Source organism: Echinops telfairi, unplaced genomic scaffold (genome assembly GCF_000313985.2).
Source record: "Echinops telfairi isolate 266 unplaced genomic scaffold, ASM31398v2 ScPeMD7_7467;HRSCAF=8505_0, whole genome shotgun sequence".
Taxonomy (NCBI): Eukaryota; Metazoa; Chordata; class Mammalia; order Afrosoricida; family Tenrecidae; genus Echinops; species Echinops telfairi.
Window position 1 is genome coordinate 8,177,901 of NW_022111367.1, and position 26,464 is coordinate 8,204,364.

At 47.4% G+C, this 26,464-nt stretch overlaps 1 protein-coding gene and 1 pseudogene across 1 annotated transcript in view; both read left to right on the forward strand.

The window, feature by feature from the left end:
- The window catches only part of FARP1 (FERM, ARH/RhoGEF and pleckstrin domain protein 1), a 306,860-nt gene that overhangs the window by 214,670 nt on the left and 65,726 nt on the right, over nt 1-26,464 (forward strand). The window contains exons 5-11 of the mRNA XM_004704274.2: nt 2,247-2,325; nt 14,060-14,157; nt 16,577-16,691; nt 17,925-18,072; nt 22,652-22,747; nt 25,153-25,316; nt 25,988-26,056. Coding sequence (XP_004704331.1) covers nt 2,247-2,325; nt 14,060-14,157; nt 16,577-16,691; nt 17,925-18,072; nt 22,652-22,747; nt 25,153-25,316; nt 25,988-26,056 — 769 coding nt within the window. The remainder of the gene's footprint in view (nt 1-2,246; nt 2,326-14,059; nt 14,158-16,576; nt 16,692-17,924; nt 18,073-22,651; nt 22,748-25,152; nt 25,317-25,987; nt 26,057-26,464) is intronic.
- On the forward strand, nt 2,724-5,298 carry LOC115873188 (annotated as a pseudogene).

The following is a 26,464-nucleotide window of genomic DNA, read 5'->3' on the forward strand; positions in this document are numbered from 1 at the left end:
TTTCGTGCAACCGTCTTCCTAGCTTCGCGTTGTCTGGGCTCTGAGCAGCCTCATTAAAATTCGGCGTTGGTGCACACTGCTGAAAGGAACGAGAACAGCTCTTCCTGCGGTGTCGGGGAGGCTCCTGTAACTCCAGGCGGTCCAGGACTCTGCTCATCTTTACAGTCACCGGGGAAAAGCAGCTGGGATCCTCTTCGCCTCAGTAGCTCCATGTCTTGTTTTCCCCCCGACTTTTGTGTACACTGCCAACACTTCGCCTTCCAATGTCTTTTATTTTGTATCTTTCTAAATTTAAATGTGTCATCCTGGAAAGTATCCACATTTTGGCGATCGTGGAAAAATCGAACAAGAAGACATTGTCTGTTTTTGTTGTTCTGCGTCTCAGATGTTGCTGTTGTTGGGTCCCTTTGAGTCAGTTCCAACCAATAGTGGCCCCAGATGATGGAGAAGAGCAGCCCCGCGGGCTTTCTAGGCCCTTGACCCGCTAACCACAAGATTCGTGGTTAGAGCCCACCAGCCACTCCACAGAAGAAAGAAAGCTATCCACCCCTGTAAAGATTTACACTCCCAGAAAGCTTATAACGGGTCTCTGTGAGTGGGGTGGGTGGGCTGGCATGGTTACAGAAGGAGACCACCAGGACTTTCTTCCGCAGAGCCATTGAATGGGTCTGGACCCCTAACCTTGTGGTTAGCAGCCATGTGCCTAACCATTGTGCCAGCTGGGCTCCTTGCAGCCCTTGTGCCAGCCCTGGCAGCCCATTGCCACTGAGCCAGCAATGACTCAGACGGTACCAAGGGTTTTGAGATTGGTACTTCTTTATGGGAGTCAACAACCTCGTTTTTCTCCTAGGGAGCAGCTGGTGGGTTTGAATCACTGGCCTTGCGATGACCAGCTCAATGCCTAACCACAGCACTTCTTCATAATACTTTATATTCCACAGACTGTGACAGGGATGACTTGATTACCTAATGAGCAAGGGAAGCACGGGCTTCCTTGGATTTATTTACCAGTCAGTGGTGAATGGTTTCACGTGTTTTTAGCCCGTCACTAGTGGCGAAGCCATTCACCACAGGTTAATCAAGAAGCCCAAGTAAGCCCGTGCTTCCCTGGCTGACTGGGTAACCCGCCCTTGGAATGTGACCTCTTTGCCCCATGACAAAAGCGGCTGACCACATTTCGTGCTCATTTTATTTTCTAGTGGGTTTCACAAATGACCATTGCTATTTTTGATTTTCTAATCTATTTACTGCTCTGCTTTAGTTCTGAATGGAAAAGCCATTCATCTTATTGGAAGGTCCCTCCCCACCCCCACACCCCCTCTGTTCTGCTTCCTGATGTTATCTTCAACTGTGACAAGATAGTGTCTGAGACACTTATGAAAGGCTTTGGCTGGCTGTGACAAGGGCCAGGCCCTGTCTTTTGGGCTTCAGCGCCAGAGCTGATAGGAACGCCAGACGCGCAGGTGCTACATCAGCTTTGATGACTAGGTGAGCAGGTGGACCTTGAGGGTAGTTATTTTTTCAATCACAAAAATTGTATCAATTGATTTGCATTTTGATTATTGTTTTTAGTATGTTTAACCCTTATGTGCAGGCTTCAAAAAGTTAATGGAAAGATTGTATTCTCTTTCCATTCGCTTTTCCCACAAATTTATTGAAGCCCTTTTCATATTTGAATTAGAGCTGGAAATTAGATACATTTTGAGGACACAATAGTTTTTTTAAAAAAACGTAGGTCCAATTTAAGTCTCCAGAGGAAAAGGTTGAATGATACGAAAGCATGAATTAGACTTCCCAGCCAAACAAAAGGCCTAGCGAGTCCACGGTCTATCACTATGGGGGAAATCATCCTGAGAACAATCGTGTGTGCTAGGCCGCTGAGCGGCAGTTGCCCAGTGACATTGCTCAGAAGGTGGGCGGGGCTCGGAAAGAAGGTTGGACATCAACGGGAGGAAATGGTAATGGTGCTGTTCCACTGAGCGGATTGCAACTAAGGCCAGAGAACAACAAGCAAAAGTGTGGCCTATTAAGTGGAAAACGGATTCTCTCTGTAAACTTTCCCCATACCACAATAGGAAAGAGAAGAAGGTGTGAATTAGTAGTTGTAATTGGCAGGTGTACTCTTGGGAGTGCTCCTAGACTGAGAGTCATTATTTGGTCTGTAGTGTACCCTGTGAGATCTTTTGCTTTAATGACGTTTGAAACACCATTCAGTAAATACTGTGCTGCTTATTTTTCTTCCATAGGGCCAAAACATGTTGTGGTTAAGTTTGTGGTGAAATTCTTTCCGCCAGACCACACACAGCTCCAAGAAGAACTCACAAGGTTAGTAGTTTGGAAATGGGGTATTTATGGCTGTGGGATACAGAGAGAATTAATGGTGTAAGTTGATTGATAAAGCATTTTCATAATAATAGAACCAGTAACCTACTCTGGGTTTATTAATTTTATCCAGTTTTCTCTCGGCTACACTTAGAAAAATGTTGGATGGGGTGCAGGGGCAGGTGTGTGTGTGTTTGTGGGGGGGTGTACAGTAATTTCCCTGAAGCTTGGCTGAAGGCTTTACCCTGGACTTGACCTGGTAGTGACTTATGGGAACTGATGGACTTGTCACCTGCTTACTGTTTTAGTTTCTCTTATACCCATCACATCATGAGACCAATGGGGGGAGTGAATCTCTGCTGTGAAGCGGAGGCTACTCACAATGTTTCTTTGTTGCCGCCATGGATGGGTGGACTTGACAGGAGCGTAGATCATGTTTCTGGAGTGTGGCCGAGTGGGGAAGCAGGAACGTGGCTCAGGCCTGGCTTCGGTGCTGCCCCTTGAGAGCTGGGTGATTGTCTCACTCCTCGTGCCCTCTGCTACGCCCTCTGGTTAGGACGTTTGCTTTTCCAGGCATTTTAAAGATGAGCGATGGGGGGTGAGTAGTCGCATGCTAACTGAAATGCTTCAACAAGCTGCTGAAGCACTAGGAAGTTTGGAAGACAGCTACTTGACCAACTGGCTGGAAGAAATCCATATTTATACCCATTCCAAAGCAAGGGGACCCAACAAAATGCTCAAACTAGAAAACAGTATCGTCATATGATATGCAAGTAAAATTTTGCTTAAGGTCATCAATGATTGTCACAGTCCATTGACAGGGGACTCCGAGGTGCAGGCTGGATTTGGAAGAGCACCTGGCCTAAGGGCTATCATTGTCGATGTCAGATGGATCTTAGCTAATGGCAGAAACTACCAGAAAGGTGTTTACTTGTGTTTTCTTGACTGTGCCAAGGCATTTGACTTTGTGGATCACAACAAACTATGGATAATCTTGACAAGTATGGAAATTCCAGAACACTTCATTCTACTCATGGGAACTTGTTCATGCATGGATCAAGAGGCAGGTTTGTGAATCAGAACTAGGGAATACTGTGTGGTTAAAACCAGGTAAAGTGTACTCAGGGTTGTATTCATTCACAATACTTACTTCCATCTGTATGCTGACCAAATAATCAGAGAAGCTGGCTTGTTTTTCAGTGTTTTGTCCAGTTAAAGTCTCTGGGGTTGTGGACTAGGCTCTGGCTCGAAGCAACCCTATGTATAGCAGAATGAAACAGCGCCCCCTCCTGCCACATATTTGCAATCATTCGTCAGTTTGATCCCGTTGCTGAAGCCACGGTGTGGATCCATCTCGTCAAAGGCCTTCCTCCTTATCACTGCCCTCTACATTATCAAGCACGATGTCCTTTACCAGGGACTAGTCTTTCCTGAGAACATGTCTAAAGGACACGAGACGATCTCACCATCCTTGCCTCTTAGGAGCGCTCCGGCTGCACTTCGTCCCAGACAGAGCTGTTTGTTCTTTGGTCAGTCCGTGGTACTTTTCAATATTCTTTGCCAGTACCGAAGTTCAAATGCACTTGTTTTTCTTGGGTCTTCTGTATTCATTGTCCAACTTTCACACGCATATGAGGCAACTGAAAATATCATGGCTTGGGTCAGGCATACCTTAGTCCTCTAAGTTTATACACTTCTGAAAATTTTCTGTTTTAGAATTGATGGATGTACAAAATCAAAAGAGAAGAACACCGTTAGCATTTCTAAGCTGAAAGACTGGAGGGGGGGGGCTGTGTGGGGAATTCAAGCCTCAGGTTATAATATTGAAGGATCTTGGGGGCAAAATAATAAACAGTGCAGAACATCAAAAGAAAATATAAAAAATACACAGAGCCACCATACTAAAAAGTGATTGATGTTGACCCATTTCAGAAGGTAGCATTTGACCAAGAACCAATGATATGGAAGGAAGAATTCCGAGCTGCACTGAAAGCATTAGCCAAAAACAAGGCTCCAGGAATTGATGTCATGCCAATTGACATTTTGAACAAACCGATGTAGACTGGGAGGTGTTCATTCACTTTTGCCAAGAACGTTGGAAGATAGCTACCTAGTCACATTCATTCCCGTTCTCAAAGAAGTGCTCAAGCGTTGATGCCAGAGGCCAGGATAAGTCGTCGGATGCAGTGGCTGCTCTGCCGCCAAGAGGCGATGCTGCTGCTAGCCTCTCTGCAGATGCTCTGCTGCTGCTGCTGAACACGGCCCACTCGCAGCACCAGGAAGCCCAAGTATCAGCGGATCATGCTAAGACACGGGGAGGGTGCTTGGAATACGGAGAAAGCTGAGTGGACCGGAAACAATAACGAAGGGCTGGAGGAATGAGGAAGTGGCAGGCAGCTCAAGGAGCTTAACATTGAGTTTGACCTTGTCTCCAACGTCCATCCTGAATCGGTCCATCCACAGTCTGGCTGATCCTGGAGGTGCTAGAGCAGGAGTGGGTTCCCGTGGAAAGCTCCTGGTGGCTCACTGAGCATCCCTGTGGAGCCGTGATCAGCCTCAACAGGGAGAAAATGGCTCTGAATCATGGCGAAGAACAGGTGAGGAGCCCAGCTTTACTATCGCGAGATCTTCAATGACTGCAGATGCCAGGTGTGCAGTGTGCCGTGGATCAGCTGCCACGATCCCAGAGCTCAAAGAATGCTTTGGAGAGACTCCCTACCAGAGCAAAGGGACTGCCCAGAGGTGTTGAGGGGCAAAACCAACCTGAGAGCTGATCACGGACCAGCAGTAGGGCACTCTTCAAGCATCTGGGAGGCCTCTTCATCTCTCATGAAGATATCTGCAACATCACCTCCCTACTGGTGCCCCCATCCCTTTGGAACTGGATAGAAACATGCATGGGCAAACCAGGAGGAGAGCCAGGCAGCCATTAGGAACATAGAGGGTCAAGGAAAAGTGAAGCAAGCTGCAAAATGAAGTCTTTCCCGAGTGTGGTCTCTGAATAGATGCAGGAGCAAGCAGCCTGGGACATGTCATGGGCGGTGAGCGCTCTGCCGGCCCCTCCCTGTCTCTCTTTCTCGGATTTGCGTTGTCCAGAGCTAGGCTGTGGGGTAGAGTTTGTATAGGTAACTTATCTCTGCCTAAACAATGATTTTAGGGTGCCTAAGAGCTTATGTCCTAAGACTTAGGAGTTGGTTCTCCCCTGTTTGAATTACTTACCAACCTCGAAACCACTGGGCTTGATCAGGTCACGCATTTCTGAGGTGGGAGAGTAATGAGAGAGCACTGAATAGCGGTGGAGTTCAAGGCATTATCAGTCGATAAGGCACAGGGCATCAAGTTGCCCTGGCCAGGCAGTCTTTCAAGCCCAGGTTACGTCAGTGGATAGGAGATTAAAGCCCCTCAGGTCTGTATTGCTTTTTCCTTGGTTGTGTCTTAGGTAGTTTACTTCTCTTCGCTGTTCACTGAGAGTTTTGGGGGTGATGATAAAGGGGTATTAGATACTTCACTATACTGAAGTATTTATTAGCCCTTTTCTCCAGGCAAAGAGATGCTTTGATAGTTAAAATCAGAAGGCCATTGAATGGGAACGTTACAGCTAGTTCCTCTAAGCCAGTAACATAACAAAGGACCTTTAATGTCCAGGGACATCCTTTCTTGGGCATTTTGTAGCCGTCTTCTTGGCCACTAGAATCAGCAGCACAGAGACAACCAGAGCTGTGGGTGTTCTTGTTCTGTGCTTGAATCCTCGGATTCTTAAAATTGCCTTAGAAGTAAAACTCTGTGGTTGAGCGTCAAAAGAGAAAAGTGCTCCAACAAAGTGTGGGAAATATTGAATAATATCAAAATAAATTATTGAATAAATGCAGGTGAACTTTCTCTGAAGATAATCCAAAAACAACAGCAGCAGTCGTTTGATCCGGAACTTTAGGGAAATTCAAGCCAGACTCAGAAGAGGATGTGGAACAAAGGATATCCTTGTTGATATCACATGAATCTTGACTGAAAGTAAGAGAGTAAAAGAGACCGGTTTACCTGTGTCTTATCGATTCTGTGGATCACAACTAACTGTGGATAGCATTTTGAAAAATGGAAATTCCATAACACTTAATTGTGCTCCTTCTTAACTTGTACATAGGCCACACGATAGTCATTTAAACAAAACGGAGGAATAGTGTGTGGTGTAAAATCAGAAATGGTGTCAATGTTGTATCCTTTCTCCATACTTATTAAATCTGTATCCTGAGCAAATAATCCCAGAGGCTGGACTGCGTGAAGAAGAACATGTTATCGGTATTGGAGGAAGAACCATTAGCAGTCCGTATGCAATGACACCAACCATGCTTGCTGACAGCCAAGAAGACTTAAAGATCAAAGATTACAGCCTTCACTATGGATTACGCCCCAACCCAAAGGAAGAAAAAGACTCTCACCGCCGGTAGTAGCATCGTGATAAACAGAAACAACGATTAAAGTTGTCAGTTTCCTATAACTTGGCTCCACAATCGGTGCCTCTGGAGGCAGCGCTTGGGAAATCCAGTGGCACAGGGCATTGGGCACACTGCCCCACAAGACGTCGCTAACACTTGAAAGAGCAGAGAGGGCACTTTGAGCGTTAAGGTGCACCTGACCCAAGCCACCGTGTTTGCAGTAGCCTCATATGCAAATGAAGACTGGATCATAAGTAAGGAACAAAGAAGCACTGATAGATTTGGATTGTAGAATTGGGGGGAAATATTAAACTATACCATCGAGTACCAGAGGCACGAATATTCCTGTCTTCAAAGGACAGCCAGAGCAGCAAGGACAGCAGGACTTCATCGCACGTCTGTGGACGTGTCAAAAGTGAGCAGTCCCTGAGCAGGGCCCCTACTTGGTAAGGTAGAGGTTTCACCAAGAGAAAGGAAGACCTTCAGGGTGATGGGTTGAGGGAGCCTCTGCCACGTAGGCTCAACTATGGCAACAGTCGTGGGACTGGTGGAGAACCAGGCCGTGTTCACCCTGTTGTCTGTTGGGTTTGGGAGTCAGAACTGACTCCACAGTCCCTCACAGCAGCTCTTCCCCGAAGAGTTCTATTTACCCCACATCAGAACGTCTATGTTAACATCCTCAAGGAACTCAAAACTCACATTCCTTTTCAATGTTCTTGGTGTTTGGAGAACAAAAAAGAGTCTAGAGTGTCCAAATCAGGCTGTAAGGTGGATGGGGTAAGGCTTTCCAACAAGATTCACCGTAAGGCAACCCTTGGCTGCCTGGAAGTATGAGCAGGTGCTGGGAAACCCTCAGTGTCACTTTCCTGGCTGTCTTCTCACCGATGTAGTTTTCCATTTTTTTCAAACTTCTTTCTAAAAAGCCCTCATGACCATCTGTGTCCTTTGAGAAAATCAGTCACGATTTACCCTCCTTGGAATCTTCCCCCACCCCTGAATCATTCACCATCACCTTCTGAGCTGATCTCTGCCTTGAGTTCAGCTGAGCCAGCCGTTCCCCTCAGAGGCCACTGTCTTGATGATACCCATTTTGGGAGGCGCTGTCGATAAGACTAAGACAAGTGTGTTTGTTAGAGACTTTGTCTGCAGCCCTCCACGGATCGCAGAGACAGCCTTGGATTTGTTTTGTTTGAAGTAAATGCATATGTGCATGAACTGGAATCCTAGTACGGATATGTTTTGCCTTCACTCAAAATTAGTTTTGAAGACCAGCTACGCTGTGGGTTGTAGAGGGAAAAGGTGGGAAAATTGAATGTGTGAGCAAACTGTACTAGGCCAAGCAAAGACAATGGTGGCAAAGAAGGTAGAAGTAGAGGAGGCATAGAAGAGTGTATTCAGAGTATGTGTTAGAGATATGGCTAGCCTGTCTTGGTAATGAAGTGGAGGAAAACATTTGAAGAAAGGAAGAGAGAGACTCTTAGATTTTTTTTATTTCAATAAATCATTTTATTGGGGGCTCGTACAACTCATCATAATCCATGCATCTATCCATCATGTCAAGCACATTTGTTGCCATCATCATTTTCAAAACATTTGCTTTCTACTTGAGTCCTTGGTATCAGCTCCTCATTTCTCCCCTCCCTACCCCACCCTCCCTTCCTCATGAACCCTTGATCATTTAATGAACGTTTCCTTTTGGATTAGGTGGGGGCCTTGACAGTTCAGACCATCAAACTTTCATTCAGTAGTTCACACCACTCATGGACCACCACCACCACCCCAACCCCGCCTTATTCTATTGCATCCACTCCAGTTTCTCTCCTCCCTCAGATGGAGCCCAACCCTCCCCTTCACCCAAGTGAGTATCTGTAAACCTAGTCTTGCGCTTCCTTTACTTCCCCTTGCCCTCCATCTTTTAGGAAGCTTCAAAGTCTGGCCCATTTGGCATGCGTATCTTTGTCTTGGTGTTTATCCTTATCGTAGTAGTCTTTTTTTTTTTTTCCACTTAAAAAAAATTTTTTTTTTATTGGGGGCTCGTACAATTCTTATCACAATCCATACATCCATCCATTGTGTCAAGCACATATGTACATTTGTTGCCCTCATCATTCTCGAAACATTTGCCTTCCACTCTAGCCGCTAATATCAGTTGCTCATTTCCCCCCTCCCCCTCCTCTCCCCCCTCCCCCATGAACCCTTCATAATTCATAACTTATTATAGTTTTGTCATAAGTTATACTGTGAGACTCTTAGATTTTTGACTCAAGCAACTAGGTAGGTGGTGGTAGCAATAGCTGAGATGGAGATACAGAGGGAGGGGGGAGAGGGTAATCAATGGAGAGTGTTGTTTTGACCATATTGTGTTTGCAATAACTCTTAGATATCCACATGAGCGCCTTGTTCATATGAAGGTTGAGTTGAAGGTCAGTTTGGAGGTTCACCTGCTTTGCTTTTTCTGAGTGAGCGTCACTAATTATTTCTGTACATCTAGAATCCTTAAACCAGTGAAGCAGCTGAAGGCAGCCAGGAATTGGCAGGCTCCCATCACCCTTCTGGGAATTATGGGCAATTGGATAAACTACTTAATATAGGGCTGGGGTTAGACAGCATGTCCAGCTAACCAGTCAGACAGGGCCAACCTATAGACAACTGGAGAGCCCTCAAGTGGACTAAGCTGAGTTTGCGTGACCACAGCTCAAAGCTACGCCTATTGAAATGCATTTGAGGGCAAGTCCACCTGCTGGTCTGCCGTGTGTCTGTTCGCCCTGCTTCTCCCTGGACATCTTTTTTTTCCCAGGAGGTTAGCAATATGTTAAACTCTACCCCCATTCCCCTGTACAACCCCTGCCCCACTTTTAGTCCCATCTCTAGGCATCATAGTTTACCACCGTCTGGTCCTCGTTGCCCACTTCTGTACCTACTGCTGTTGAACCAAGTGTGCCTCGTAGTCTGCAGCTTCTCTGTCTGTGCTGCTGGATTCCTGAAGTCGCGCAAGCTCAGTGGGACAGAGGTGTTGGTGCTGGCAGTGGTGATTTCTGGTGCCCAGTGTGAACCAGCATTTTAAAATCTTTCTCAGAGAGAGACTCCCTTTGGCTCAGTGTTGACTAATACTCAGATAAAGTTTTGTGTTGATACATTCAGAAACTCCCTAGTGCTGTCTTCCTTGGAAATAAAATGATAGCATCCAGAAACCCCCCCAGTTGAGACCCCTACTCCATCAAATGTCTGTATCAGCAGACATTGGAGGAGAAGACAATGGCAAGTTCAGGCCCTTCAGGCGGTTAGGGACTGGGGAGAAGTTTGGTGTCAATGGTGCTTTGGTTCACAGTACTTGTTCTACCAAACCTACTTGTCCTGCCATCCCTCTTCAGGAAAAACGTTTGTACCATAGCCCATAATATAGGATAAAGTGGGCTTGGTGTTGCTTGCTTTGGGAAACACTACTTCGGGTAAAGGTATGTAGACGAGAGGAGGTAGAAATAGAAAAGGCTTGGAGTTGAACAGGGCAGGTGTTACCCGGGAAGTGCACATGATTGACTCCAGACCACCTCAAGGTCGCCCATTCGAGTGGACCTACTAAGCGGCCCTTGTGGAAGGAAACCTGGCCATCCAGTTCCATAGAGACAACAGCCTGCGGAGCCTTGTGGAGGAAGCCTGCACGGTCATGTGCAGCTTTGCCACGAGTTGCGATCTGTTTCCCAGGCATGGGTTTTAAGCTCTCTAGCTCTCTAGTTCATTCTTTGGGGAATAGCGTTCACCTCCCAGGGCTATAGGTAGAAGGTTAAATGGCACTTCCCTGATGAACAAGAGGCTGGACTCCTTTCTATTTATTGCACTTCACATCCAGTGGAAACCTGCCCTGTTGACAGCCGCGTCTTCTGCACCTGGGAGGAACAGACTCAGCCTGCAGGCTGCTGACCACCCTGGGGGCGAAGTCGCTCTAGCTTCCCTGTGGCCGCGCTCTGCCTCGCCTGCCTTGCGCTGATGATCTAAGCACACTTCGCTCTGGACGTACCACTTGGTCTCTGCTTCTGTTTCTGCTTGGCTGTGGTCACCTTACACCCAGAGACGTCTCTCCTCTCCCAGTTGGCTGCTTTGTGGCACCTGCTGGGGCGGTCCTTGAGGCTGGCAGAGGAATCCTCAGCGACATGCTTGATCTGAAATTCGAGGCCATGAAGGCCGCCCGAGTGACATGACTGTGAACAGTCCTTCAACAAGCCATCCGCTCCGTGAGGTGCCTCCTGCTGCGCACCCTGCACGAGCAGGCCCTTCGATGCCCGCCCGCTGTCATCACCACCCTCCACCCTCACCCTGCAGCCAAAGCCGGTTGGCTCTGCTGGCAGCACTTTGTGTTGCCCTCGGGTTAACCAGGTTTGTGGCATTTAGTGACGGCTGAGGAATGGGGCCGTGGATGTGAATGGGCTTGCTTCCGTGGCTAGCCCTCAAGGTGCTGCCGCCCCTCAAGTGAGCCTTGCAGCCAGCACGTTCAACTTACAGCTCTCGTCATTCAGAAAGATGGCCGGAAACCTTGCCCAGGAAGGGGTCTCTCTGGTTACAAGCCCCTGGGAACAGGACAAGTCAGCAAAAGTAGGGCTGAACTGTGCTGCCTTCCGGCTTCCAAAAAAGCCTCGTCCTCCAAATGACAGTACAGTATGTGCTCTCAGACCTCACTCCGCATCTTTGCCCCCGTGATTGTCACCGAAGGCCACCAAAGTCTGTCAGACTCCAGCCGTGCCCTCATTTGTGAGCACGGACCCCCGTGTTTGAACTAGTAAACTCGTATTAAGATGTTTTGCTTTTACAAGGAGCCTCGATGGCATAGTGGGTTACGCGTTTGGGCTGTTAAACCGCAAAGTCGCCAGTTTGAAACCTCCACCCTCTCCATGTGAGAAAGATGAGACTTTCTACTCCTGCAGAGTGACTTTCTACCCCTCAGAGTGACTTTCTCAGAAACCGACAAGGGCAGTTCTACCTGTCCTATGGCAGGGTCATTATGAGTCACATAACGGTTTTGGAATGGTTTTAAAACATCAAGCCCTCCTGTATATTTAAAATGTAACCACATGGGCAAGGAGTGAAAAGCCTTTGGTACGAAAAGTGTTATGGCTCAGAAGTCACGCAGCTGCTGATCCAGAAAGATCCCTGGTACCCTCTCTTCCCACCTGCACCTATAGCGATGCTCCTGTTCTTTGATAATCTTTGCTTTTCAGAGTGACCACTCTGTGGTCTTTGTTCTTAATCATGAACTTTCTGCAGCGATTCCTAATGCAGTTTCAGTTTTCGTGAGGAATTGCTAGCATGTGTTGAACGTGTGATGCTCGTCCCCGCGCCGGCGTGCAGTAGCTCACGCACTCCGTACCGTGGCCGGTACTGCGAAAGCCCCTGCTTGAAGGGAAAGCCGACCTCTCAACAGACGGAAAGAAAACCCTCCGTTATCCCAGCAGTAACCGATGTGCACGGTGCAGGGAGTCAGAACAAGCAGACACACGAAAATACTATACCCAGAGATGACCAGCTTTAAGAACTTAGTGTGATGTTCTTTCTGATATTTTTTAAAGAGACACAGAAATCCACTTCTCTAAAAAAGATAATAAAAAAAATTTTTTTTTTAATAATTTTAAAAAAAAGAAAGAAATCCACTTCTCATCTCCTCTCTCACCTCTAGTACCTAAGCCGAATTTTAATTTCCCCATATGTGTCCTAAACTGCCATTTATACCTGCTTATTCTAAACTATCTCATGCGACCATAAATTTCCACTGGCCATAATGGCCTTAAAGAGGGGGTAGTGGTTACATATTGGGCGTCGAATCTCATGGTTGGTTGTTCGAAACCACCAGCAGCTCTAAGGGAGAAAGACTGGGCTTTCCACTCCCATAAGCTATTACCGTCTTGGAAACCCACGGGGAGGAGGGACGGTTTGTCGCTGTTAGTCAGCATTGACCCCACGGCTGTGAATTCATTGCTGGCTTTTCTCTCTCTTCGAGTATTGTGATGAGCTGATGGGTTTTCATTAGTGGCATGTTCTTCTGTTCACTAATCATTCTGGTGGATGTTCACATTGTCACAAATCTGGACAGCGGAGAACCCTCAGAGAGAGAAAAAGAGAGTTCTTTTGTCCCTTGTTATTTTTCTTTCTGAAATCGCTCTTGTTTTCTATCATAACTAAATCTTCTCGGCTTACCTTGTAACGTTTCCTACTCCAGACCCCAGTGGTCTCGGAGCCTTTCCAGTGAGGAAGTGTGGTGAGGATGGCAGCAGAGGGAAGACAGTCTCCTTTTACGTGGTTGACAGTGGTGACGTGCTCGCCTGTTGACCAAAAGGTCAGCCGGTAGAGCCCACCCGTTGCTCGTCGGAAGAATGAATGGCAGTCAGCAACAGGAAAACGCTATGGCTAGAAAACCTTTGTGACGGATCTACTGTGTCTAAAGGGTCCTTGGAGCCCTGGCGGTGTAGTGGTTACACGTTGAGCTGCAATCCAAGTGGTTGGCAGTTCAAAACCACCAGCAGCTCCTCGGTGAAAGGCAGCGCTTTCTACTCCCATAAACAGTTACCATCTCAGGAACCCACAGGGCATCGCTGTGAGTCAGTATCCACTCGCTGGCCATGAGTGAGTGAACGGGTCATGAGTTGAAATCAACACGATGGACGTGGGTTTAGTTTGGGGTAATACGTTTGTAAACATTTTTGAGTGTGTGCTGATAAAAACCAAATCGATCTTAACATTACATTGTTTCTACTCACCTCCTATCTATATCTTCTCTCTTGCACCAACAAGATGTTTCCTTGTTTTATCATCATGTAATGCAAAGAAAATGATCTTGAAGTAAGTGGATTTTTATGGATCTGGTAGCTGAGGCCTAGGGAGGAACTAAATGAAAATCACACTGCACATAAGGGCCATGCCAGCCTTGTAAACCCATGATCGTCCGATTCCGTTGAGCATGCTTTTGGTAACCATACAGAGCTGTTCTTAATGTCTGGCTCATAAAGCCATTTTAGAATCTGCTGGACTGACCCCGTGAGAAATTCGGAATGCTCCCTCTACCCTGCAAAAGCTCTCCTGGGTGGCAAGATAAAGTCTCCACAGCTTTCCGGCTGTGCCTCTCCATCGCAAATGAAACTTCCTGCTCTACCTGTGACAGGATTGCAGCCTCCATCTCCTGGTGCGTTTGAGTGTGAGGGAAGTGGGCATTCCCTCCAGCCGGGCAGACTTTCCTGTGTGGCTTTAAAACCTTGCTTGAGCCCCTCAGTGTGGAGAGGGGTCCTATCCCCTCACCTGATAACCCCTCTCTGCTGTATTTGCAGGTACCTGTTTGCTCTGCAGGTGAAGCAGGACTTGGCTCAAGGCAGGTTGACCTGTAATGATACCAGCGCTGCGCTCTTGATCTCGCACATTGTGCAATGTAAGTTCTGTCGGTTGACGCCTTTTAGAAATCCCATTGGGAATGATTGATGGATGGTGGGGGGTGGGGAGGATCTCATCCACACAGAACAGTGTTAATGGCCTTGGGCTGTTGGGGCTTGGATGCCGGTGGCTGAAGAGAAAGCTGTATCCTGAACTTCATTTCGTGTGTCTTTATTCCAAACGTCAACGCGTGAATTCTGGTGTTCGTCTGTTTCATTCAAGGGTTGTCTCGAAGAAGAGACGTGGGTGGACAATGGCAAAGCAGACTAAAGTGGTTCTTCTCTGTTCCTCAATATAACGTTCATCTTTAAGTATGGCACCTTAGTCCTGAGACAGCGCTACCACAAGTGTAGCAGCATCTCGCTTTCTGCCCTCTGAGGTTCAGCAAACATGTGGAGCTGAACTGGAAGCTCGGGGTGCTCCCGAAAATGAACTATGTTAGTTTTTCCTCATTTAGACACAGGACAGATTAATTCTCTTTTTAAAGTGGTCTGATTGGCATATATTTCACATATCATACCATTTAAAAATTCAGTCATATTCAGATAATTAATGCAATCATCTGAAATTAATCCATTTCAGAACATTTTCTTCTCCATATTCATTGTTATTAACTCCCCATCCCCACCGTGCCCATATCGAGTTACTGTCCCCGTCGGTCTACCCATCCTGGATTTTACGTAACAGAAAATCATATAAAACAAAACAGGATCATACAAAATCATATCAAACGAACAACAAACATATAAAAACCCCAATCAAAGAGAAATCAAAATATTAAAACCTGAAACAATTTTAAAATGGGTCAAACATGGAGAACAAATGATAGTTATTACATTGTAATCTAACGACATCCGTCATAATCGACTTTATAATGCTCTCTGATGCAAGGCTCATACATGGACTCATATCAGTTCCCTAAATACCCACCTAGGATATCACTGTCCCCATTTTACAGAAGAGGCTCCTTCAGCTGAGAAGTGTGTGTGTGCACACACACAGCTGGGCTCTTATAAGAAAAACTTCTTCCCCTCTTCTTTCATTTGAATTATCTGTTTTCCTTCCCGTCTCCCTCAACTGACCTAATCTCCTGAAGTAGTCCAGACCCTCATTTTCTCTATTAAGATCTGCCAAATAAGGCCTGTCGATGAGGAGCGGAGTCTGACCTTAGATAGCCTTGGTACATCCACACCTCAGAAGTCCCTCGGAGGGGAGGGCGCGCCTGGCTGCGTTTCTGCCAGTGGCTTGTGTCTCCATCATTAGGAAACTAGACATGGCAAAATGGACTTGCCTAAGCACATTTCTATGAGAAGAACAGACTGTTGTTTATTGAAATGAGAGGGTTTGGGTTTCTTCTCTTGTTCCTGTGTTTGGCCCTGACTGCTAGGACACTTAGAGCCTGTACCCATACCTGCAACATAGCCCTAGAAGAAATAATAAGTGAAGTCTCAAACAGAAAATTAGGAAAAGCCTATTTCCATAGTTCAAAGGCGGAAATACATGGGCAGGAAATGGGTTTCATGGTCCTCTATTGCTGCTGCCTGTGAGGTGGCAACACAAGGCAAGTCACCGAGAAGCACAGAGAAGTAAAGGCAGATTGGCGCTGCCACAGGAGGAGACACTTGAAGCCCTACCTCATTTCTGTTGGATTTGGAGAAAGAGTATGTTCTAGAATCCAAATGAGTTGTGAAGCCGCACTAAAACTCAAGGACATAGGCATCTCCCCCATCTGCTTTCTTGGAGCCAGGTGGAGGGACTTGTAGCCAAGTCAAGCAGTTCTCTGTCCATATCCCCCATTTCTATGTCATTTTCCAGTGGGATCGTTTTATTCCATTGAGGGAGGGAGAAGTCAGCCTGGCAGTCAGGGCAGGGAGGGCATAGTCACCTGTCATAGCAGGAGGAAACTGGTGAGTGATAATTCTTCCAGCAAAGCTGGTGCCGGCTGGCTTGTCCCTGTTAGTAGGTGTGGTTGATGGCACCTTGGCAATGGTGCGTGGGCATTGGTGGTCTGTCTACCCAAGAGTGACAAAGTTCTTCACATGATGCAAATGGAAGGTAGGCTCTGTAGCAACTACTCAGCTTGCTTTAATCAAAACAGCTGCAGCAGCTGGGCTCTGCCAAGCAGCTCTCTCTCTTATTCTTATAATGAGCGCTTATTATAAGCTTGTATTAGACTGCCAGCCTAATTTCTCTTTGTCAAATGTTCTGTTACCCAGAACGCATGCCACACAGACAAAGGTACTGTCTGATGTTGCAATTGGTATAAGTTGTGCCGGAGGGGGTGTTGCTGAACTACGGTTTTTAAAGCGCTACCCTGTGAGCATCAAGATTAAAGCACTTGGGAACTTTGTTGAAGCTACATGAGGAAGAAAAGCATCACTGTCCCCCCCCCCCCCTTCTTTTCTTGCATGTCTTAGCTGAGATTGGGGATTTCGACGAAGCAGTGGACAGAGAGCACCTAGCAAAAAATAAGTACATACCTCAGCAAGATGCACTAGAAGACAAAATTGTGGAATTCCACCACGGTCATATGTAAGTCGTGTACTGCTTCATGTTCCCTTTTGAGCCCTTTCTCTCGGCCTTTCCAACAGACACACGCATGCGTGCACATTCCCTTGCTAACTGCGGTCAGAGGCTACGTAACATCCATTCAGGCATCCTACACGCCCTTGGTGCTGGCAGGTTATAACTGCGTTCTGAAGCCTGACTCCGAAAACACGATGTAGTGAATGCAACGGCTGCCCCCACGCAGCCCGTGTGGTGTACAAAGCAATTGCACTGCCAGCTGTAGACAGCATCCCAAACTCTCCAAAGGCGCTGGCAGCGAGTCGATTCCGGCTGATGGTCATGATAACTCCTGCATCATGTTCTATCTGTGACTCGTAGGTGGCAGCATCCTGTCTCGTGTTCTGCCGGTCTCTTGGTGGTTGGGGCATCATCGCTGTGTAATTTTCTTATGCATGTGTCGCCATGACGTGCATCTCTAAGTGTTGCTAAGTGACATGTGACGCGGGTGGAGGAGCCGAGCATAGAGCCTCACTGGGTTGTTGAGCACCTTTATGGTCTCCCACACTGCAGAGAAGGGCAGGTGTCCTCTGCCGCTGTATTGGGAGACCAGAGTGCTCAGGGATGTCATCAGCTGCCCTCTGGGGTGGGTGACTTTCCAAACTTGGGAATAAAGGGAGCTTGTGAGACCCACGCATTCTCCAGTTTTCATCTCCTGGGAAAGGTGGGAATGTGGAGGAATGGCAAATGAGGGACGAAGTAAGAATATTAGCATTTATAGCATCATCGTTAGGCTCCTTTTTTTTTTTTTAATCAGTTAAATAGTTAAGACGACTTCCGGGTGGTGGTGGTGGTGGTTTTGTCTAAGGAAGACACCCGAGCCTTGCTGACAGTCGGATACACAGTGTTGTCCTGACCTTTGCTTACAAGTGTAGATCCATTGTGAGTGATGAACAACTTGTAACAGAATGGCATTTACTTTTATGTAACCTTGAAAGGACGCTCTTTGACATTCCCAATGGCTGAGTTTGCCATAGAAGGGTGGGGTTTCATGTTACACAAGTCAATGGGGCTTTTGTCCCGGCTGCTAGACTTTGGGCTGCAGTGAATGGGAGGTTGGGTGTCACCTGATCGCCGAGCCCCCCACGGTTTGTGATGAAATGCCTTTTTATTTCCCAAGAGAGAAGCCGCTTAATCTCAGCCTCAGAAACTCAGGGAATTCAAGGCTCCGGGCCTTTCTTTTATTTTCTCTTCTGTCAGTGGACAGACACCAGCAGAGTCAGATTTCCAGCTCCTGGAGATCGCCCGCCGGCTGGAGATGTACGGAATCCGATTGCACCCGGCCAAGGACAGGGAAGGGACTAAGATCAACCTGGCTGTGGCCAACACGGGGATTCTAGTGTTTCAGGTAAGAGTGTTGAGCGCACCGCCCGGTGAGGAGGTCAGCGTGGTCCCCTTGACTCTGTTCCCACGATGTGTTGGCCAACTCAAGACCCCCAATAGTGGTTTTTAGGTGAGCAGGTTAAACTAGTCTCTTGGGCTCTCTTTTTCTTACCACGTCCGCAACTTGCAGCATCTCTTTTGTTTGCCTTTGCCTGGTGATGCACTTTTGTGGGCCGTGGCCAGTTGCTGTAGATCAGCTCCAGCTCATGGTGACCCCACTGATTGTGCTGCACAGGCCTTTCACGACTGGTTCGTTTGGAAGTAGGTCACCAGGCCTTGCTTCTGAGGCACATCTCAGGGAACTTGACCTTCCAACCTTTCTGTTACTGAAGGCATTCACCTTTTGCACCACATGCCCTTGTACTGATTGTAGAACCATAGGACTCTGCCTCTCTCAGTGAATTTATGCTTCGTGCCTAATAAAAATGGTAAAGACTCATAAGTTAATGGTGAAGAAAGCTGATGGTGCCCAGCTATATAGTGTCTGGGGTCTTAAAGGCTTGAAGGTAAACAGCGGCCATCTAGCTCAGAAGCAACAAAGCCCACATGGAAGAAGCACACCAGCCTGTGTGACCACGAGGTGTTGAAGGGATCAGGTATCAGGCATCAAAGAACAAAAAAAATCATATCATTGTGAATGAGGGGGAGTGCAGATTAGGGACCTAAAGCCCATCTGTAGGCCACTGGACATCACCTTACAGAAGGACCACGGGGAGGAGACAAGCCATTCAGGGTGCAGTGTAGCAACAATGAAACATACAACCTTCCTCTAGTTCTTAAATCCTTTCCCCCTGCCCCCACTATTGTCCAGCTAGACTAGAGGGTGTACACTGGTACAGATAGGAAGCGGAAACACAGGGAATCCAGGACAGATGATCTCTTCAGGACCAGTGGTGAAAGTGGTGATACCGGAGGGTGGAGGGAAGGTGGGGTAGAAAGGGGAAACCTATTATAAGGATCTACATATAACCAACCTCCTCCCTGGGGGACGGACAACAAGAAAGTGGGTGAAGGGAGACATCGGACAGTGTAAAATATGACAAAAGAATAATAATTTATAAATTATCAAGGGTTCATGGGTTGGGGGGGGGAATGATGAGCTGATACCAAGGGCTCAAGTAGAAAGCAAATGTTTTGAGAATGATGAGGGCAACAAGTGTACAAATGTGCTCGACATACAATGGATGGATGGATGGATTGTGATAAGCGTTGTATGAGCTCCCAATAAAATGATTTTTTTAAATGGTCAAGACTTCAGATCCCCGGATAAAGAGTTTTAGGTGCTTCTACATGACTTTCTACTGTAACAGGATCTTTTAACAACAAAAATAATTAAACCGTACTTGAATTGAGCCAGCTGACTTGTAACTTGCCCTGCCCACGATTTAAAAAGAAAAGTGTAGCAGGAACCTTTAAGATACAACTGTCCTATTGACTTGTGAATGCCACATCCTGGAAGAGGCAGCCCTGGGCCTCACAACGATTTAAAAGTTATTCGAGCCGTGATTATATGTGTACAAGCGAATGAGACCACCATTATCTGAATAATCGTCGCCGTCTGTTTTCATTTCTGCTTTACGGAAAGAGCCTCGTGTGGCTCTGGGGCTGCAGTTTGTCGGCCCTGCTCTGGATAATGAGCTCGTTTCTCCCCCAAGATTTTCCTTAATACTTTTCTTTGCAACAGTACTTTTCTTTGGTTAATCTGTGCCTTGGTTTTAGAAAGGTATAGAGACAAGATCTGCATTTCTTAGGAAACAATGTCCAATTCTACCTGTTTCTGAAACTGCAAAGATGTGCATGACAGAGAACTCCTTTGTCCTTTTTTGAACCCTGCACAGGCCTCCTTATACTTCCCCTGTGTATTTTATCCCAGTGTAGTCCCAGTGAATCTCCTCTTTCATCAGTACAGAGGCCTGCCCGAGAGGAGTCCAACGTTGGGTTTCGTGTCAGGAAGCTTTGTGAGCAGCATGGTATTCAAGGAGGTGATAGCTCTGGCCCTAACAGCATCCATGACTATGTGAGACAGAAAAGCAACAGTACGACCAAGTGTGCTTTTACTATCATCAGTAAACCTCTAAATCAAAAGCCTTAAACATTTCTAAACGTCATAAAGGAGGGGAAGGAGTTCTCACAATCGAATTAACTTGCTTTGATTGCCTCTGATAAGATCTCAATATTGAGAATTACTCAGTAATTTAATAATGCACACATGTATCTTGGCATTAATCTCCCTGCCCCTGCTTAATGGCTTCACTCTCACCACTTGGAATCAGTGGGCGGGGGCTCCAGGGGCTGAGTAGGCATGCCCATTGTAGTGGAGAGGGCACAACAGATGAGCCTGCTTCTGGCAGCACCTCACTGAGTCCCTGCCATGTCCTCTCTGGCGCCCAGAGGCCAACAGGAGATGAGTGCCACCCAGAGATGCCGCTCTGGTCTGGAAGCCACAGCTCTCGAGGTGCAGTCCAGTGTCTCCCCTAGGCTTACGGGTGCTTTGGAAAACTAGGCAGGTGCGGGAGGAGTCAGCCCAGCCTGGGCAGGAGGGGTGGCTGGTAACCCACCTGCTCCTGTTCTATTACCCACAGCTGGAGGTAAGGCCACTTACCAGATTTTTACCCGATTTTACCAGATGAACTCTCTGATGTTGAATACATTAAAATACAATAACATCTTTCTTTGAAACCCACAACTGGTGTAAGGTGAATACCTGTCCGACAAAGAATCTCAAATGTTTTCCACTAGCAGAGAATGACCGAACAGTGGAGAGGCTGCCCTGCCAAGGGCGGAAAATTGGGGAGACCTGGAAAGACTGGACTGGGGTGTCTCTACGTGACAGTATCCACGTCTGTAGAATGATGATAATAAACCCACCTCGCTGTGTTTCCTGGAAGGTTTTTATTTTTGTTTTCTTTTAGCTATTGTGCGAGTGAGATTTTCCAGAGCAAGTTCATTTCCCATTCAACACTTGATCCACATTGTGTCTCATCGGGTTTGTTGCCACCCCTGGATGTCACAGCACGATTCCCGCCTCCTATCTGGGGGCCTGTTTCCATTGGCCCACCTTTCCTGCCTTCCGGACCTGGGGGAGGCAGCTGCTCTCCTGTTGCATCAGCAGCTGGACTGTTCTCATGGCACGTGCTCTGCAGGGCCTTGCTGTGCGTTTCAAGGCCTGTCTTTTGTTTGGCTGAAAGGTGGTTGCCAGAAATGGCTTCTGTTCCAACTTCGAAGGGTGTCCGCGAGCCGCAGTCTTGAAGGCTCCGAGCGCCAGCCTGTATCAGACCACTGAACTAGTCTCCTTTGTGATTTTGAATATTGTCCTGTGCTTTTCTCCCACTCTGCCTGGACTTTCTATTATAGTCGTGATCGGGGGGTTGATGGTGGCAAGCAGGCCCCGGCTAGTCCTGTTCTCAGCCTAGTAGAGCTGAGTTCTTCTGGTCTTCTGTGGTCCTCGGAACTAAGGAGTTCTGGAGTCTTTGATTTTCTTCACTCTTCTTCGTTCTGTACGGAAAGCGACCAGGCCCTGTACCTTAGATGGCCACTGGCCCACTTTGTGAACCCGTTGCTGCTCATCCCAAGCAGGAGGTGGGACACTTGTCCTTATGGATTGTTATTAGATTCCAATCATCCCAGATGTCCCCGGAGACTCCCGCCCTGACCGCTCAAGTCCCATGACTCCATAACTCATGGTATTTAGTGTGGGCTAAGAAGTCTGCATAACTTTGCCCCCTGTCTGCTGTACTAGACACCTGACTGTATGTACAGCACATGTGGTTACCTACGTAGAAATGTCCTCTGACAACCCTATATCTGCTTGTGGGTGAACTCCCATATGCCCTTGCATGCCTGTTCGGCTTACAAATCTCCCTGTGTATCAGGGCTGTTGTGCTGCAGGACGTTGTACTTGAACTATTTACCTTCTGAAGGCGTGCCTCCCGTTGGCTTCTTTGCCTTGATTGGGCAGCACTGCCCCTCTCCTTAGTGTGTGCAGCCTTGGCCTTCACCCAAGTTACTGCAAGTTTGGGTGAAGTTCATACTATCTCGTTTGGGCTGGGGAATAGGGATAACTGGGGATGGCACAGGGCCGGGCAGTGCTGTTGTTCGTTCTGTTGTGCATAGGGTCAGTGTGGGTTGGAACTGACTCCATGGTACCTAACCACAAAACAACAATCGAGTTCATGCCTTGTAAGGTTCTGATCGGAGCAGGGATGTAAATCACTTAGTCCAGTGCATGGCACTTTATACTTGATAGCTGCTATTAAGGTTGGGTTGCAGGGTTTTATTTTTATTAGTTTTATTCTTATTTTTATCATTAATTTGACCAGCCTCCTCTCCCACTGGAGGCAGGTTTTGCCTGGGTGTTAAGTTGTGTAACTAACTGGGAATGATGACCCAGCAACTGGTACCACCCAGGACCCAAGGGCAGGCTTCCTGTACTGCCCCTCTGCAGCTGCCCATCAGGGGAACAGACCCACTCACTCTCGGGCCATGACTCCACATTTTGGCTCACTAGTTGGTCTCTCTCTCTCTCTGTCCCTCTTTCATTTTAGGGTTTCACTAAGATCAATGCCTTCAACTGGGCGAAGGTGCGGAAGCTGAGCTTCAAGAGGAAGCGCTTTCTCATCAAGCTTCGCCCTGATGCAAACGTAAGTGGTCCATGGAGGTGTGTGTGTGTGTGGGGGGGGGGGGGGGGGGCTCACAGGCTGATAGCTGCTCAGGCAGAGCTTGTATTGAGAATGGGCCATGTGGCCCTCCCAGGAGTGCTGTGAAAATTAACCCTGAATTTCAGAGCAGGTAAAGGTGCTGGGTGAACAGCACGATGAACATAATTAATGTCACTGAAGGCACTTGGGTGGTGCTGTGGGCTAGGTGTCGGGCTGCTAACTGCAAGGTTGATGGTACAAATCAACCTGCTGCTCTGCTGGAGAAAGATGAGGCTGTCTGTTGTCACAAAGATTTCCATTCCTGGAAACCCTGCATAAAGTGGATTGACCCCAGCCTCTGCTGTCTGCTTCCTTGACTTGGACCAGCAGCCGGTGTGAGTTGAAGGACCTTTAGTATATTACTGTTCCATGAAAGTGAGTTGAACTGAGCCCTTTGTACTGTTATGTGGACTAATTAGCTGTTGTGTTCCTTCTTGCTATATAAACCTATGGTTTTGTTTCTCTAGAGAACCCTGCCTAACACAATTAGTACCAGGAGTGGGGTAGAGGCAGCATTCTCTGTAATGTTTTTTTGATTTTGTTTTTATTCATTCTCTGTAATATTAGGCCTAATCAGGCTGGAAAACCAATTTGGGAAACCCATATTTATAATCTTGTTTCTCTGCCATGGCAGTAGTTGGTTTTAGATCTATACAGGTGAGGATTGTTGAAGCAGTATCCCATTGTGTACTTATATCAACTTATCACATGTACACCCACACAGTTACCAGGGGAAAAAAACTGAACTACCTTCTGAATGTCTGTACTCAGAGATGCATTTGGGACAAAGGCCAAGCATAGAAGGTGCTTAGGAAGCAGGTCATTCACCTGCTGACAAGCACCTTGACATTTTTCTGCTGTTTCTAGGCACACCCTTGCCAACTCAGGAACTACCCTGGAACTCAGGGCCCTGCTGTTGCCCCAAAAACTCTAAGGGCACATTCTCACAGGCTAACTGGGTCCTCCCTGAGTGACTGATGCTGTTGGGGGCTGATGAATCGATTTTGACTCTTCTCCAACCCCCGTGTCAGAGTAGAGTTGACAAGGGGATTCCCAGTCTGTCTTCTTCACTGAAGAGGAGAAGGTGGGTGGGCTTGAACCACCAACCTTTCAGTTAGCAGCTGAGCCTTTAAACCTTGAACCCCAAGGGTTCCTTTGACGTCCCATGAAATCCCTAAAGAGTCTGTTCGCACCAGACCTGGGCCAGGGGAGGCAAGAACAGCATGTTTTCCATCGCCTGGAGATGGTGAACAAAAAGGAGAGCTGAAAGACATATCCCCGGGGTCTCCAACCAGAATTTAAGAGTACTTTCTCCCAGGGCAAGAAGATTATAATAGATTATTGTGTGGCTACAGTCTGGATTGGATAGGGTCTTTGCATCTGACCTGGGAACCAACCCCTTTTTATGCGTCCTTCTCTTTGAGTTTAAGAAGCTGACTTACAAATGAAGGCACGCAGCCCAGCTTATTTTGTAAGTTGAGACAGCCCAGGACTGCGAGATCTCCCCAAATAGTGGGACTGCTGGGTATTCGATGGATTGGGACTGCATTTGTTAATATCAAATGGCCCCGTAAATCAGGAGCAATCGGTCATGGGAATAGAAACTGTCCATGTTCCCTTTCCAGAATTGCAGAGTTTTCGTTCTAAGAGCGATAATCTTGTGCTCCAGAAGAGAGGGAAAATGTTTCGTTCCCTGTATGGTTCCCAAGGCCACCTGCTGGTGTGAGCCATGGCTATTTCCTGGAGAAAAGCATGAGGAATCATCTCAAGTAGGCATGACCCACGAGGCAGACATCAGAAAGAATTGTATTTTAGTCACATGGAAGAGGCAAAAAGGGAATTTGGGTAGTTGGAGTTTTGCTGCTGCATCTTTTTATTTTTCCTTAGAAGGAAATGTAAGCCAAGTAAGCATAATTTGTGTATGAATTCTGTCCAAAGAAATATGATCACTTCCGCAGAATATATGCCACTCTGTTCTTTTAGTCCCTCTAAGGAATTCCAGGGGGAAGAAGCGCTCTTGTCTAGTTAATGAACCCGACGCTGTTGTGTCAGGAGTCCTGATGGGGTGGGGTTTGCAAGTTGGGCTGCTAACTGCAATTCCAGCCGTTTGAAACCATCAGTCTCTCCGAGGGAGAACGGTGAAGCTTTTACTCCTATGAAGACTGACAGCCTCGGGCCTCACTGCTGTAGAGTTGCTGTGAATCAGCATCAACTCAATGGCAGTGAGTGAGAGACAGAGGCTGTTGAATAGTATACAATTAAAATGATCTGGGCTAAATCATTTCCTCCTCGTTCCTATGTGAGACACTGCATATGATGGGAAAACACAGGCATGTTCTCTTCCACAGAGCTCATACCAGGATACCCTGGAATTTCTGATGGCCAGCCGGGATTTTTGCAAGTCCTTCTGGAAAATCTGTGTTGAACATCATGCCTTTTTTAGACTCTTTGAAGAGCCCAAGCCAAAGCCAAAGCCTGTCCTCTTTACTCGAGGGTCATCCTTCCGGTTCAGGTAAGGGCATCACATCGGTGTCATTTGCCTCACACACAGCATTGGCTGACCCCTTTCCGGGTGGCTGTCACCACTGTGTGACAGCTGTCGGGGAAACAGCTCTCGGGAAGTCCTAGCAGGCCCTTGGCATTGTCCTTGTTCTGTGTGTGCATTTGAGCATCAACCTGCCCCAGAATCGGAATTCTCCCACGGAGAATGGTTTTTCCCCATCTCTGTTGAAGCACATCTCTGTTAATAACACCCGGGTCCTGGACAGAATGAAACGCAGGCCTGCCCACCATCGACTCACTTAATGCATTCATTCTTTCAACAAGGTTCTGGGTGCCTCCCAGAGGCCAAACGCCATTTCAGGCATCGGGGGAGCACAACATTTGTTGTATTGAACACCATTATCCCCACTGTCATGGAAGTTAGAGGCGCTTGGGATGGTTGCTCAATAACCACACACACAATTACGTGGGCTGAGTTCACTGGCCATTCTCCCACCGTAAAGGAAGGGAGTAGCAAGAGATTGGGCATTAACCCTGGTTCCCGAGGGCTACTGAGAAACCCCACATCTCTCCCGTGATGGAAGGAGAGGGGAGCCAGCAGTGCTGACGAGCTTGGGTTTGTGTGCTGAGATGCGAATGCCTTGGTGTCTTCTCTTTCTTCCCTTCGGGTCGTCATTCCAGTGGTCGGACTCAGAAGCAGGTTCTCGACTATGTGAAAGAAGGAGGACATAAGAAAGTTCAGTTTGAAAGGTAAGAGAAACCTGGCTGCTATTCGTGACCAGACACGAGCCATGCCCTCCGGGTAAATAGTAGTTTCTGCCTGATACATAGCCCTTCCCCCAGGCTCAGAGTTTAGCAAATGGTCGTGTGATCGAAGTTTGCTTCACAGTCAACCATGGCCAGTTTGTTTCCCGCAGGAACGTGTCGGGGCTGGAGCGTCAGATGGGATGAGAAGGAGACTGAGAGGACAGGTGCAGGAGAGAGGAGCGTTACGGAGGAACGGGAGGCAACTCCGGGGATCTGTATGAGAGACTGAAGAGCCAGTTTTCAATCACGGTGGTGACGTGTGACAGGAGTAGAACTGCCCCCAGCTTTTTTCAGGGTGTCGGTGTTTCTTGGAAACCAATCACCGTGTCTGCTTCCTCAGATGCCTTGGTG